The sequence below is a fragment of the Selaginella moellendorffii genome, unplaced genomic scaffold (genome assembly GCF_000143415.4).
Source record: "Selaginella moellendorffii unplaced genomic scaffold, v1.0 SELMOscaffold_70, whole genome shotgun sequence".
Taxonomy (NCBI): Eukaryota; Viridiplantae; Streptophyta; class Lycopodiopsida; order Selaginellales; family Selaginellaceae; genus Selaginella; species Selaginella moellendorffii.
In genome coordinates this window covers 200,836-215,327 of record NW_003314331.1, presented here as the reverse complement: position 1 = coordinate 215,327, position 14,492 = coordinate 200,836, and the positions used below count along the sequence as shown (strand labels likewise).

At 44.2% G+C, this 14,492-nt stretch overlaps 3 protein-coding genes across 3 annotated transcripts in view; 1 reads left to right on the top strand and 2 right to left on the bottom strand.

Moving 5' to 3' along the window:
- LOC9640153 (5'-3' exonuclease) overlaps positions 1 to 9,622 on the top strand; it is a 47,895-nt gene extending 38,273 nt beyond the window's left edge. Inside the window, exons 6-14 of the mRNA XM_002985866.2 lie at positions 6,385 to 6,498; positions 6,549 to 6,687; positions 6,752 to 7,554; positions 7,613 to 8,129; positions 8,188 to 8,299; positions 8,354 to 8,479; positions 8,544 to 8,851; positions 8,916 to 9,006; positions 9,361 to 9,622. The gene's annotated coding sequence lies outside the window, so the exon portion shown is untranslated. The remainder of the gene's footprint in view (positions 1 to 6,384; positions 6,499 to 6,548; positions 6,688 to 6,751; positions 7,555 to 7,612; positions 8,130 to 8,187; positions 8,300 to 8,353; positions 8,480 to 8,543; positions 8,852 to 8,915; positions 9,007 to 9,360) is intronic.
- On the bottom strand, positions 73 to 5,109 carry LOC9640558 (protein lava lamp). Its single transcript, XM_024659684.1, has 13 exons — positions 4,317 to 5,109; positions 4,047 to 4,250; positions 3,740 to 3,988; positions 3,041 to 3,673; positions 2,748 to 2,980; positions 2,565 to 2,698; positions 2,361 to 2,500; positions 2,228 to 2,311; positions 1,683 to 2,162; positions 1,398 to 1,607; positions 1,166 to 1,345; positions 811 to 1,083; positions 73 to 749 (listed from the first exon to the last, which is right to left on the bottom strand). Exons 1-13 carry the CDS (start codon positions 4,821 to 4,823, stop codon positions 126 to 128), a joined length of 3,951 nt encoding a protein of 1,316 aa, XP_024515452.1. The 5' UTR covers positions 4,824 to 5,109; the 3' UTR covers positions 73 to 125.
- Positions 9,623 to 13,121: 3,499 nt separating the features above from the next.
- On the bottom strand, positions 13,122 to 13,979 carry LOC9640152. Its single transcript, XM_024659713.1, has 2 exons — positions 13,705 to 13,979; positions 13,122 to 13,638 (listed from the first exon to the last, which is right to left on the bottom strand). Exons 1-2 carry the CDS (start codon positions 13,942 to 13,944, stop codon positions 13,507 to 13,509), a joined length of 372 nt encoding a protein of 123 aa, XP_024515481.1. The 5' UTR covers positions 13,945 to 13,979; the 3' UTR covers positions 13,122 to 13,506.
- Between the last annotated feature and the right edge of the window lie 513 nt (positions 13,980 to 14,492).

The window sequence follows — 14,492 nt, the reverse complement described above, 5'->3', positions numbered from 1 at the left end:
AACTTCCCTCGTTTGGTTTAACACAAATTAGCTTACCGTGGTTTAGACTAACGCAAATTTGCCTCGTTTAGCTTAAGATTAAGTCAATTTTCCCTTATTTAGCTTAACCCATCTTCTTCCTCTCGCTATGTACAAGACTTTAACCACGCCGTGGTATCGTCCGCGAAGGACTCCTTGAGGATGGCGATTTGCCCCTCTTTCTCGAGCAAATCCTCCTCCAGGATCTGACACTTCCCTCGCGCTTGCTCCACCTCTCTTCGCAGCTGCGCGATCTCCTTCGCCTTGTCCTCGCTCGCCTTCGTGAGCGCGGAGTTTTGCGCGTTGAGCTCCGCCACCTCCACTCTCACGAGCACCAGCTTTCGCTCCAGCCCGCGAACGCTTTCCTCCAAGCTCTGCTTCTCCGCGCGGAGCTGCCCGGATCGATCGGTGAGCTCGTGCTCCTTGAACTGGCTCGTCTTGAGCAGCAAGCTGAGCTGCTCGGCCTCTTGGAGTAGCGCGTCCTCGGTCTCCACCGCCGATGCCAGGCTCTTGGACAGCCTCTCGATGGCCTCGTCGCGCTGCCTCACCTCGTACTCGCTGTCCGCGAGGCTCTGCTTCATCGCCCGGAAGCGCTCGCGCATGAGCACTGCTTGCGTCTGGCCAGAGTCGAGCTGCAAGGCCTCGATCTCCTTCATCAGCGACGAACACTCCACCGATTTTTGCGAGAGTTTCTGCTGGAGCCCGGCCATTTTCTTCCGGCATGCAAGCAGCTGGAACGAGAAACAAAGCGCCAGCTTTCTAGCGAGTGAAACAAGCGCACTAGCGCCATACCTCGTTCTCTTTTCCTTGAGAAAAGCTGAGAAGCTCCTCGTTGATGGCAACCAGGTCTTCGAACTGGCGCTTGTGATCGCTGGACTGCTTCTCGGCCGCTCTCGACTGGCCTCGCAGCTGGAAGTTCTCAAACTCGAGAGCCACCACCTGGTCTTGCAACTGTTGTAGCTTTGCGTCCTTTGCCGCGAGAGACTGCTCCATCGCCACTGTTTTGTGATCCGCTCTGGAGAGATCACGCTTGACGGTGCTCAGTGTGGCATGCAAGCTCTTCGCCTGCGGAGACAAAATAAAAAACAGTTAGAACATGAACTGAGAATCACTTACAACTTTGGCTTCGATCAGAGAGCAAGCTAACATTCTCTGTTGCATTCTTCATCTCCAGCTCCATCGCAGACTTGAGCTTCTGCATTTCCTGTGCCTTGAGCTCCAGCTCTTTGATCTTCGTGCTTTTGGCATTCAAGGCTTCCTCAAGAGACACGTATTTTTCGGTGTTGCTAAGCCGCTCGGTTCCTAGAATTTGTACCATCTCTTTCACCTGCAAGAGAACAAAGAGTTTTTTTGCAAGGTGATCCAGAAGTTGGACTTACACTGTTTCTAGCACCCTCCAGCTGCCTGGTTAGCATGGCCTGGGATTTCTCAAACACGGACTGAGAATTCTCCATCTCCTTGAGTTGAAGCGCCAGCCTTTGCACGGTGGCGTTTCTCTGTGCAACAGCTTCTTCCATCGTCCGTGCCTTGGCTTGGCAATTCGAAAGCTCACTTTTCACAGACTCCAAGCTCGCGTACGCCTCCCTCGCCTGCAAAGATGCAACAAGTAGCGATCAACAAAAGCTCTGATGGAGAGATAGAGAAAAAGTTCTGCGATGACTTACGTTGTGTCTTTCTTCTGATACCTTCGCTTCCAATCCAGTGCGACTCACATCGGAAGCGGACTTTAGGTTCTGAATGGCCTCCATTTCCAGCTTCATCTCTTCGAGTTTTACGTCCTTTTCGGCCGCTTCTTCCACTAAGTTTGAGATAGTGTCTTGGCTAGTCGCAAGTTCTTTCCTCAGTGTATCATCGAATGCTTCTTCGAAATCTTTTCGCAGCTGCTCGGCGTAAGAATTCGCAGTGGCCAAGGCCCGAGACATCTGGTCCATGCTAAAGCTTTTCTCGGCTAACGCTTGCTCCAGTGCTGCAATCCTTTTGCAGCTGTCCTGGGATTCCTCGGCTTGAAAAGTCTTCAAGACCTCGAGCATCTCTTCCACCTTGAAGTTCTTCTCTGCGAGAGATTTCTCTAGCGCATCAACTCTATCTTGGCTTTCCACCAGTTTGGAGCTCATCATGCGAACTATGTTCTCAAGCTCCTCTTCCTGGACTAAAGTGACCGCATTAGCTAGGCTTCCTTTCTACTTCAGGATCTTCAAAAGAAACTTACTTTTCTCTTGAACGCAGCCTCCAGTTGTTCGGTTGACCGATCTCTCGCAACGCCCTCGACGCTTTCGGAAAGTTGAGTCGTCACCTGTAATTCTGTAAATGAAAGGAAGAGGAAAAGAAAATAGATTCATTACCTCAATGAGCTCGTCACCGGAAAAGTTTTCCGTGGTTTCTGATAGATTGTTGTGAGAGTCCTTGACATCAAGTTCCTCCAAAGCTTTCAGTTTATTCTCTTCTTCTTGGCACAGAAGTGAGAGTTCTAGCAAAGCATCTCCTAGTAATTAACAAGCAGTTTCGTCAGTTAAGGTGAAAAATGAAGACGAAAGATTTTCCTCCACCTTGTGTGAATTTCTCGACAACAGGCTTTCCCTCTGTGATTTGTCCAACCTCGGTCAAGCTTACAGCAGTCTGAGTACAGGAGTCTTTGTTTTCCAGCAAATCTTTCGGTACTAAAGCTTGCATCCTCCAGTTCCTGAAGTACAAACAGTTTAGAACGAGTAACGCTATTGAGCAAGCATTACCTGATGACGTCTATAAGCATTGCGCTAGAAACATCAGTTTCATCACTCGAGTCTCCAGCGTCGACAGCTTTGTCTTGTCTTTCTACTAGTGAATGTTCATCAGTTTTCGCTTTACTCTCTTCTAACTGGGGACGAACTTTCGGCTGTTGTAAATCAAGCTGCTTCAAACCTCTGGAATCACATGTTGTTTGTGTGAAGCTGCTGCATAACGCCGGCAGTGACGAGAGCTTGAACTGGAGTAAAATAACAAAAGATTGAAAGACCGGCTAAGTTTCATCAAAGAACTCAGGTACCTTTGGACAAAAGTTCTGTTCCTGGCTGTGCGTCACCTCCTGTTCTTGCTTTAGCTTGTGAAGCTTCACGGGATTCGTCACAACGTGTTTACTAGCAGAGCGATCTTCGTTACGAGTTTGCGTGTTCGGGTCGACATTTTCTGTCTCGAAAGCTGGAGAGACGTAGAGGTACGAGTAGCCTTGAGGAAACCCCTCGTAGCCTGTTCTTGTCCCTGCAGTTTCCTCAAGACTCCCAATATCAAGCTCTCCAGAAGTTTGCAACACTCTCGACGTCGTCTTTCTGGTGAAGTTGAAAATTCTCGGGGGCCTCATCTCCCACGGACTCTTGCAGCTGCAAGAAATCTCCAGCTTTGTAATGTGCTCCAGCCCGTTAACGTTCTGTCTTTGATGATCGTGCGAGTTTTGTCGCCCGGAGAGCATCTCCTGGAGCTGCTTGTTCTTGTCCAGCAGCTTGTGAATTGTCTCGTGAAGCTTTTTCGCGTCTGTGCTAAGCGAAACGTCTGCAGGTTTTCTTCCAGCTTCTCTAGTTGTAATAGATTCTTCGGTACGATCATCGGACTTTTCAGAAGATCGTTCCAGCTCAGGAGTTTGATCCTTGCGAAGTTTGGAAGGATCCTCCAAACCTTCTGAATCCTAACACAGGAAATCTAAAGTGAGACCTCGAGATCAAATAAAGCAACACGTAAAAGACTTGAAAACCTGGTCGTGCTTGTCGCTTAAATCGTCCTTTTGGAGAGCATCGTCCAGTGAGTTGTCAAGAAAGCTCAGATACTTCCCAAGAAAGCTCCCCTTCACCTCGCCAAGTTTCTGCTTAGACACTTCATGCTTGAGCCTCTGCTTCTGCAGAAAGTTGTCAAGCGCAACCCGGTCACGCTCCATGGCTTCTTTCACATTTCCAAGAAAGAAGCGCCTCTCCTTCTCTCTTTCCTTTTCGAGAGATTCTGGAAGCTGAGAACACGCAACCAAATCAATACTTCCGACCTAGAAAACTATATCTAAGTGTCACCTTCGTGGTTTTGGGACCTTCCAGCGCTGGTGCTGTCTGATCCTCTTGCTTTGCAGTCGCTACATTCGTTCTTGCTGAAATAACCTTGCCATCGTCCAAACCTTTGGTTCTCACGCTTTGTAGAGCTATCCTGTTCTCTATATTCTCCTGGCATTGAGAGCATACGCAGATATCCAGCAAGCTTCGAAGACGTCCTTCCGCGGCCTATAAAGAAGAAAGAAGAAATAAAACGATGGTCTAAACTCAAGAAAGAAGGAGCCATCGACCAACCTTAGCAGAAGCTTCCATGTTCAAAGCATTCTCCTCCGAGTCGATGAGCACCTCAATCTCATTGAGAAGCTTTAACTTCTCACGAGAGAACCCCGCCAAGTCCCACAGCTCCAGCTGCCTCTTCTTGTTCATCAAATCCCCACCGTGATCCTTCTTCGACCCGAGCGTGCTCTGGACCCTGGACCAAGCTGCCCTGTTCGACCAAGGATTCGATAGGAAGCCCTTCCCATTCACCGACATTGTCCGAAGAGCATTGGCCTGGAGCGCGCGGAGAAAGTTTGGATCGTGCGGTGGTGGTGAGTGATTGAGCTGCCGGAGGGAGAGGAGTGAGGAAGGGTGAGGAAGTAAAGGAGGAGGAGGAGGAGTGGCGACATTGATGTCGCTGGAGATCTTCTTGCGCTTGGCGGTGCCGGCGCCAGGCCTCCACTCCATAGCCACGCGCGAGAAGGGCCACTGGAAACCCTCTACCCTGAAATGCCTCTTCTTGACGCCATTGAGAGCTTCCATGGCTGGATCATGCTCGCGCTACCCCGAGAGCATTGCGCCGCCGGAGCTGCCGCCACTCTGTTCGCGTGACAATGTTATAGCAGTTAGTCGTTAAACCTGGAAATGGTCTGCTGCCACGGCCACCATGGCCTCGCCACGTGGTCGGCTACGATCGTGTATGCGGGGCAGTCACCAGAGCTTACGCCGTCAAATTAAAAACAAAGAACGCCATGGTAATGCTCGGCTGGCATGGTAATTCATTTGAATCGCTCGCCTTGCCACGTGGTCGGCTAGGATCTTGTATGCGAGGGCGGGAATAAATTTAAAAACATGAATATTCGTTTCTTCTTCATTGCTTCGTTGCGAGGGTTTTTTGTGTGGAGGAGGTGCGATGGCGGGCAAAAGCTCGACGAGGGCAGCCGACAACGAGAAGAAGGGGAAGAGGAGAATGCCGAGGAAGGAACGTCGCGGGATCAGTGAATCCCAACGGCAGCGCCAGGACAAGGAAAGGGCCAAGGCTCAAGCTGCGCAAGGTGAAATCTCGTGCAATCTCTCCCGAAATATCTCTCCCTCACTCTCAATCTCTCCCTCACACTCGAAATCTTGGCAAAGATTCTCTCTTTCTCTCTCGATCTCTGGCTCGCGAGCTGAAATCTTGCTGTTTCAGAGAAGAAGATGCGCGAGAATCGTGATGCAGCGAGAGGAGCAGGAGCAGGATGAGGCCGAGCTCGTGGTGCTGTGAGATCGTCGAAAGAAAGGGCGAGAGGCCATGTATCGAGCGGCAATCTGTTGTCATTTTGTGAATTTGATCCAAGGCGGTTGACTTTCATCCTCCATTCTCCCACTGCCTGGTCCGGGCGCTTAGCCGCGAGAGTTCTCTCTCGATCGAGCGATTTCCAAGCCAACGCCGACAGAAATTTTTAAAAATATTTAGGGTACAATTGTCCATGGCGGCCGCGTCTTGGATCGCACAGCGCGCTCCCGCTCAGAATGGCGCCAGGGCGAGCTCGGAATCCCCAGTTCCTGGTGGCGCCACGGCGAGCTCCATCGGATGGCCGCTTTGCTACTGCGGGAGCAAGTCGGATGGCATCTCGTTTTCACTGTAAGTCATTCTCGTTTGTGCTTGAGCTTGGAGTCGCGAGTGTGTGAGCGCTTGTGCTAGGGTATGCTGCTGATGGTGTTCCCGGTGTGCCTGGTTTTACAGCTCTGAAACTTATGAGGAAGCACGGCTCGCTAGAAAATCTAGTAAGTGCAGCGGCAATTCGGACGGTTGTGAAGCCATACATGCAAGATGCTCTCAAGGAGCATTCCGTGTTGCTTGAGAAAAACTTGGAAGTTTTGTCCTTACGCAGGTAACTGGCTATTCTTTTCTAGCATCCAGGTGATTTTCTTATTTCCTTTTTCTTGCAGAGATATTAACGTAGAGCTACCAGTTGAGTGGTGCTTGTCCAGGGATAAGTCAAACGATCTTGCTGCATTGCAGTGGCTGGAGAAAGAAATTGAAATGCTGCATTGTGTCTAAACAGAGGTATCTGGCTATTCGTTTCTAGCATCCAGGTGATTTTAATATATTTTCTTGCAGAGATATTGACGTAGAGCTGGTGCTTGTCGAGGGATAAGTCAAGCGATCTTGCTGCATTGAAGGAACTTGAAACGTTGCAGGTTGTTTAGCAGCGGTGAACTGATCAGGCTCAAGGTATGAAAATTTTGAGCTCGCTTTATCGTTTCTTACTACGGCCTTCGTAGAATCCATAGTCTGTCCTTGATGGAAGCGAAGGTTGGTCCACTTCTGCAGAAACCTCAGGGTCTTTCAAATGGAGTGTACAGACGAATGCAACGTCAGGGATTGAAACCAGCCATTGGCATTGTTGTTGGTGCTCTCAAGGTATGTAGAAGCATGAGAGATCTACAACTAGGCAGGAGAATTAACAGGGATGTTTCCGAGACAGGTGACTTCTCAAACATTATCGTCGCCAACATCCTGCTTGATCTGTACGCGAAATGCGGAAGCATGATAGATGCTCGTGGAACATTTGACAGCATGCCACATCGCGATGTTGTCTCCTGGAATTCGATCGTACAGGGATATGATATGCACAGAGTGGAAATGGTGAAATGGCTCTACAGTTGTTTGCTCGTCTGGGAGACGAAGGGTACAAACCGGATCGAGTATCAGTTCCTGGTGCTCTCAAGGCTTGTTCCAGCTTGATAGAGAAGGATTCCGGGCAGGCTTTGGATGGTCAACGGGTGGTATTCTTAGAGAGGAGCAGGGAGATTCACAGGAAAGCAGTAAAACTTGGCTTAGACTCGGATCTCTTCGTCGCGAGCACCTTGATTGATCTTTACGCAAAATGTGGGAGCTTGACAGAGGCTCGTCGAGTTTTCGAAGGAATGAGCCATCGTAGTGTGGTGACATGGAACTGCATGATTCTCGGGTATGGCCAGCAGCGGCGAGGGTGGTGAAGCTCTCGATATCTATGCTCGAATGCGTCGTGGAGACACTCCACCGGATACTTCCTTCTTCCATCTTGCTCTTGGCAATCTTCTCTTCCTTCACCGTCTCCTTCCTTTCCTTCTTCGCCTGGTTGAAGCATAGCGCAGGTTTTCGATGGCGAATTTGGGAATGACTATAGGAGAAAAATTCTTCCTTCTTACAAGGCTGGAAGGAGGAAATTCAAGCCTCTAGATCCGAGCTTCAAATGGACAAGGGGTTTAGAGGCGAGTTTCTCTCGTTTCCAATGCTTTCTTCGACGTATGTCCTCGATCTTTCATTTTTCCATGAGCTAAAATTCCAAGTTCTTTGCTGACAGGTTAGTTGATAATGCTGAAGCGGACGACGTCGTTACGACACTAGCTCGGCAAGTTACAGACAGGAGTTTGAAAACAGACAGGAGTTTGAAAGCAGTCTTGCATCCCCGGATAAAGATTTCAAGCAGCTCGTTTCGGAAAACGTTGAGCTGCTGATTCCATTTGCGGATCTACGGAGGTGGTCGTTTCACACTGTCAAGGATTACGTTGAACAACACAAACGCGAGCCTGGGATTGAATTGGGACTTCGTATATATCCAGTTTCGTAAGTTTGGCTGATTATTTCTTCTTGTTTTTTTCTTTCCAAGGATGCTTGCTAGGGGATGCTGCTGATGGTGGTCCCGGTGTGCCTGGTTTTGGACGGAAAACAGCTCTGAAACTTATGAGGAAGCACGGCTCGCTAGAAAATATATTAAGTGCAGCGGCAATTCGAGCGGTTGGGAAGCCATACAGACAAGATGCTCTCAAAGAGCATTCCGTGTTGCTTGAGAAAAACATGGAAGTTTTGTCCTTACGCAGGTAACTGGCTATTCTTTTCTAGCATCCAGGTGATTTTCTTATTTCCTTTTTCTTGCAGAGATATTAACGTAGAGCTACCAGTTGAGTGGTGCAGGGATAAGTCAAACGATCTTGCTGCATTGCAGTGGCTGGAGAAAGAACTTGAAATGCTGCATCGTGTCTAAAGAGAGGTATCTGGCTATTCGTTTCTAGCATCCAGGTGATTTTTATATATTTTCTTGCAGAGATATTGACGTAGAGCTGGTGCTTGTCGAGGGATAAGTCAAGCGATCTTGCTGCATTCCAATGGCTGGAGAAGGAACTTGAAACGTTGCAGGTTTTTTAGCAGCGGCAAACTGGTCAGGCTCGAGGTATGAAAAATATGAGCTCGCTTTATCATTTCTTACTAATAATCTGTCCTTGATGGAAACAAAGGTTGGTCCCATTTGTATCTTATGCCACAGAAGAAAACGCAGAAAAAACCAAGAGCTTGATAGAGAGGATTCCGGGCAGGCTTTAGATGGTCGATGGCTGGATACAGAGGCATCGGTGGGAAGTTCTCTCGCTCAAAACGAGGCGCTCAAAGAGCGTGGCCTTGCAAGGCGGACGCGTTGGTGTATTCTTAAGTTCGTGCCTCAAGTGGAGAGATGTGGAGCTTGGCTGGATGGCCTTCAAGTCGGTTCTCAAGCTCGACGACGGAACAGGCTCTGCGTACTCTCTCACGTCCAACATCTATGCCCGAGGTCAGTCGGATTTACAACATCGTGGGAAACAGTTGTGGGAATGATTTAATGCTTTTTTTAACAGGAAGGCATGGGGACTCAAGAGAAACGAGCAGAACACAAGCAAGAACAGCGAAGAACAAGGATAAAGCAAGGAGAGGGGAAGCGGTTTAAAGGTATGTAATCGTTGCGTAATCCTACAGCAAAGCATGGAAGTTTCTGGTCCCATTGGCCCCCAATGTTCATCATTTTCTCGCTCAGCATGCCTTCCAACCAGCAGTGGCCTTGTTAAACAAGCAGCTCCGCAAGCTTACCATGGATTTGTCACTCATGTTGGTAGAGCCACAAAAGCTCGTGTTTCCTCTCGTTTTTCTTCTGTTTTGCTTGGCTTGCATACTTTTCGTGTGTCGAATGAGCTTCCCTTATTCTGGCTGTCCAAAAGGTTTAAAATGCCATGTTGTCTGGATAATTTGCGTGACTTGTCTTGTAGAAACTTTGTTTAATCCATGAATTTGCATCTTACACGACAGGAAGGAGAGCGCTTGAACGTGGATGATGGTGTGCTTTGGATCAACGTAGCCAGTGGAAGTTAGGAAAATGGAAGAACGAGGTAAAAACATTGACAGCAAAAGAAATGATCCTGTGATCTCCAGGTTTGCGGACACTGGAAACACTCGGTCTCGGTGATGAGGTTACTTTTTGGCGCAACAAGGACATCGATGTTCACTTGGTTGCTAACAAGAGGATGTTCTCGAGCTCAAAGGGTTGAACACGTAACAAATAAAAGGGAAAGAGTTGACGGCTTATAAATTCCCACACTCTAGGATTTTGGGAATTTAGGGTTTGATGGCAGAAACTTTTGGAAGGCTATATGGGGATCATGGGTTGGAGAGGAAAATCAATGTTTTTTGGGATTCTGGTTGTGACAGCGATATTATCTCACAGAAATTAGTAGATGAATTCAATATTACTGTGGACAGTAATTCACAAGTTAAAGATTTCAAGTTTATGGTGGAGGATTGTGAATTTAGAACAAGTTTGACTGTAAAACCATTGATTCTTGATCATGATATAATTTTGGGTTCACCTTGGATACATCAACATTGCTTAGAGTTAGACTGCAGTGGCACTATAAACAGTTTAACTTTTGAGGTCAATAATTCTATATATTGCCTCAAGGAGATTGATGGTACCCTTGATGATCACTACCAATTATATAAGTGCAGAAAATACAAGAAAATAAATCAACATATATGTACTACTTTTCATTATGCAGAATACAGTGGGAGAATCAATGATCATCACATCACAATTGCATTTGATAATGGTTCTGATTGGTCAGCTATAACACTTCAACTTCTCAAGAAACTTGGGCTCAAAGCAATTCGTGATTACAAGTATTTTACAAAAAGATTAACTGCAGATGTGCAAATGAAAGATGGTTATGGAATTGAGAATTTAACGTATAAAATGGGAAGCTTTTCAGAAAGTACAGATTTTATTGGTATAAAAGAGAATATAGATACCATATTTTTGGGGATGAATTGGCTTAAGAAGCACTCAGCAATAATTGACTTCAGGAATCATATTGTTACTTTTAAATCTAGTGAATTGGGTTGCTGGTATAGACTTCAATATCCAAATGGTGTATTTGAAGTCAGTAAAGATAGATTTGTTACTGAGACAGATAGTTTATGTTGGTGCCACCAAAAAAAAAGGGCCTCAGTCTTGGTTATGGCAAAGGCAAGCAAGCTCTGGAGCAATTCTTTAGGATGGACAAGAATGGTTCTCCAAATCACATCACAATTCTTACTGCACAGGATCAGATTGTTGACCAATACATTGTTAAGCTTGGAGTTTTTGAGTTCTAAAGGCAAAGCCGTGCATGCTTGAGCTCTGGCTTTTGTGGACCAAGGGGACCTCTCTCATGGACATATACCTCTCTGGACATGAGTCATAACATAAATTGTTTTATATTTTGATTCTGTTTGAATAAATATTATCATAAGTAAAAATAATTTGCTACACATTGCTACATTCAATGCTTAGTTTGTTTAATAGTAGTGTTATTTCTATAAATTAATCCAATTGATCAATTAAAGTTCATAATTATAAACATGTTGATAATTTATAAACACAAGATTAATCATAGTAGAATAAACTAGAATATACTAGAAAGTGTTTAGAAAAATTTATAATCTAAAAACATATTTATAAATTAGAGATACAAGATTAGTCTAAATGAATAACAACTGTTAGATGGTAGAATATCCTAGAATATCCAAGCATATTCTAGGTATAATCACTATCCCCTTATAGGTTTGGTTAAGCAAACAAATAATTTGGTGCACGTTGCATGCAATAATACTTAATTTGCTTAATAGTAATTTATTAATCCATTTGGTCAAAGAAACGTTTATAATTATAAAGATATTGATAATTTATAGACACAAGATTAATCTTATTTAATATCAACCATTTGAATGTAGAATAAACTAGAATATATTAAGAAGTGTTTAAGAAAGTTTACAGATTAATTCAAATGAATAACAACTGTTAGAAAATATCTTAAAATATCCAAGCATATTTTAGATATATCCACTACCTTTCTACAGGTTTGTTTATGAAAACAAAAAATTTAGATAAATTGAAAAGTACAAATAAATTATTCACTAAAAAATATAACATATATATTTATACATATGTATAAAGTTTAACAGAAAGAGAATGATTATTTATATTTTCCAAATAATATTATAGTTATAAATAATACTCACTATTAAACAAGATTATTCATTTTGTAATTTGAAACAATTATGGTTTCATTTATATTACCCAAATTAAACGCCAGGTGCCTATATATCTTATTTATATTAACATTATTGTTATTTTTATTAGTGTTTTATTTAGCATTGGATTGAAATATTATTGGATATTCATGGTATATTTAATTGAAATTATTTATTAAAATTGTCTAACACTAAGCACCAACATAGATTAGAGTAAAATGACTTTGAAACAACTATAATATTTCATTGAGTATTTCTTATGACAAAAATTTATCCAAATTTTCCTACATAGTTTTCTTTTTTTCTAAATGTATAAAATACAAACTTATGAGTTGGAATAAATACATGTCTATATATGGCATGCACCATTATTTTGAAAATTACTAAACTACTTAAGTGTTACCTCTGATTTGTGATCTCTGGCTCCATCGCAACTTGATCATAACTTGATCAAGGAGGCAGAATTATACTATGTACATACCAAAACAAGTTACTAGCTAACGTGTATATATCACCTTTGTGGTAACTTTCACATATACTAAAGCAAATTACATATATATCTTGTAGTCAACTTCCCATAATTAATGTATCATCTTGCACCCTTGCTTTTCATAGTGCTTCAAAAGAATTACCAACAATGGAAAGGCATGAAAAGACCATAATCTGGTAATGCAAAACAAACCAAACAAAATGGACTGTGCTAAAAAAGTATTTATTAAATTTGTGGTCAAAATGAGCACCAACACAAACTACTCATCTCTTTGCCAAATCTATCTTTACTTGCTTCATATATACCAGATGGGTATTGAAATCTATACCAACAATCCAACTCTTTGGATATAAAAGTAACAATATGATTCCTGTAGTTAATTATTGCTGAGTGATTATGAAGCCAGTCAATCCCAAGAAATATGGTTTCTCTATAATCTTCTAGACCAATAAAATTTCTTCTTTCTAAAAAGTTTAATTATAACATACCAATTCCATAACTTTCATTTGAACTTATGGAGTTAGTCTTTCTGCAAAATACTTGGAATCGTGAACTACTTTAACCCCGAGTTTCCCGATAAGTATTCCAGAACTTGCACAACCATTATCTATTTCAATTCTGATTTTCTGATCATTGATTCTCCCACAGTATGTATATGTTGATTTATTCTCTTGTATTTTCTAGACTTAGATAAGTTGCAATCACCCATGAGGCAATATGTAGTCCTCAAATGTTAAAGTATTTATTATGCCACTGCAGTCTAACTCTAAGTAGTGTTTATGTATCCAAAGTGAACCCAAAATTATATTATAATCAAGAATCATTAGTAATACAGTCAAAGTTCTCATAACTTCACTCATAAACTTTGAGTTACTGTTAATAGTAATATTAAACTCATCCACCAACTTCTCATCTTTCAAGCCTTTTGCTATCAAACCCTAAACTTACAAATTTTATGGATTTCACCAGCAGGGCTTTTGCTAGTCAACAACTTACACATGGTTCCACCATACGAGGAGAATAGCAATAAAGAACTTTCTCGAGTTTTCCAATTGTTGGTTGGCAGCACGCAGCATTCAAAGAACGTACCCTAATTTACCTTAAGAAACCACCAGTACATGCAATCTTTCTCTGGCATCGGAAAAATTAGTCCGTTACACTCGGGCACGAGCTCCAAAAATTTTCAAGCGCCTCCATGATGATCATTCCGGGATATGCCTCGATCGTGTTCCAACGTCGCTCAAAGCTCCTCGAGTCCACCAGCTTGCTCTGGCCACGATTCGTATACGTCGCGAATAGCCTCTCGGGTTTAAGTTTCTGCTTAGACGCTTCATGCTTGAGCCTCTGCTTCTGCAGAAAGTTGTCAAGTGCAACCCGGTCACGCTCCATAGCTTCTTTCACATTTCCCAGAACGAAGCGCCTCTCCTTCTCTCTTTACTTTTCGGTAGAGCTATCCTGTTCTTTATATTCTCCTGGCATTGAGAGCATACGCAGATATCCAGCAAGCTTCGAAGACGTCCTTCCGCGGCCTATAAAGAAGAAAGAAGAAATAAAACGACGGTCTAAACTCAAGAAAGAAGGAGCCTTCGACCAACCTTAGCAGAAGCTTCCATGTTCAAAGCATTCTCCTCCAAGTCGATGAGCACCTCAATCTCATTGAGAAGCTTTAACTTCTCACGAGAGAACCCCGCCAAGTCCCACAGCTCCAGCTGCCTCTTCTTGTTCATCAAATCCCCACCATGATCCTTCTTCGACCCGAGCGTGCTCTGGACCCTGGACCAAGCTGCCCTGTTCGACCAAGGATTCGATAGGAAGCCCTTCCCATTCACCGACATTGTCCGAAGAGCATTGGCCTGGAGCGCGCGGAGAAAGTTTGGTACCGGGGGCAAGGGAGGAGGAGTGAGGAAGGGTGAGGAGGTAAAGGAGGAGGAGAAGGAGTAGCGACATTGATGTCCCTGGAGATCTTCTTGCGCTTGGTCGAGAAGGGCCACTGGAAAGCCTCTGCCCTGAAATGCCTCTTCTTGACGCCATTGAGAGCTTCCATGGCCGGATCATGCTCGCGCTACCACCGAGGCTGCCGGAGCTGCTGCCACTCGCAGTTAGTTGTTAAACCTGGAAATGTCCCGCCGCCATCTCAAGTCGAAGTATATTCGTTCATTTGAAATTTAAAACAAAACTGTTTGCCTCGTAAACTTCCGGAGATACAGAAAACTCGGCAGTTCGTCAATGTTTCTCGGCGAGATTGGACTTGATCTGGAATCATACAAGAGCTTGCTATGAATAGTTTGATCTAGGCGCAAACCTTAGTTAGCGGTGAAATTGCTCTGTCTCCATACCTCGAGATTTTTCTCGAACGAAGGTTCCAACGCGATTGTAGAAAAGC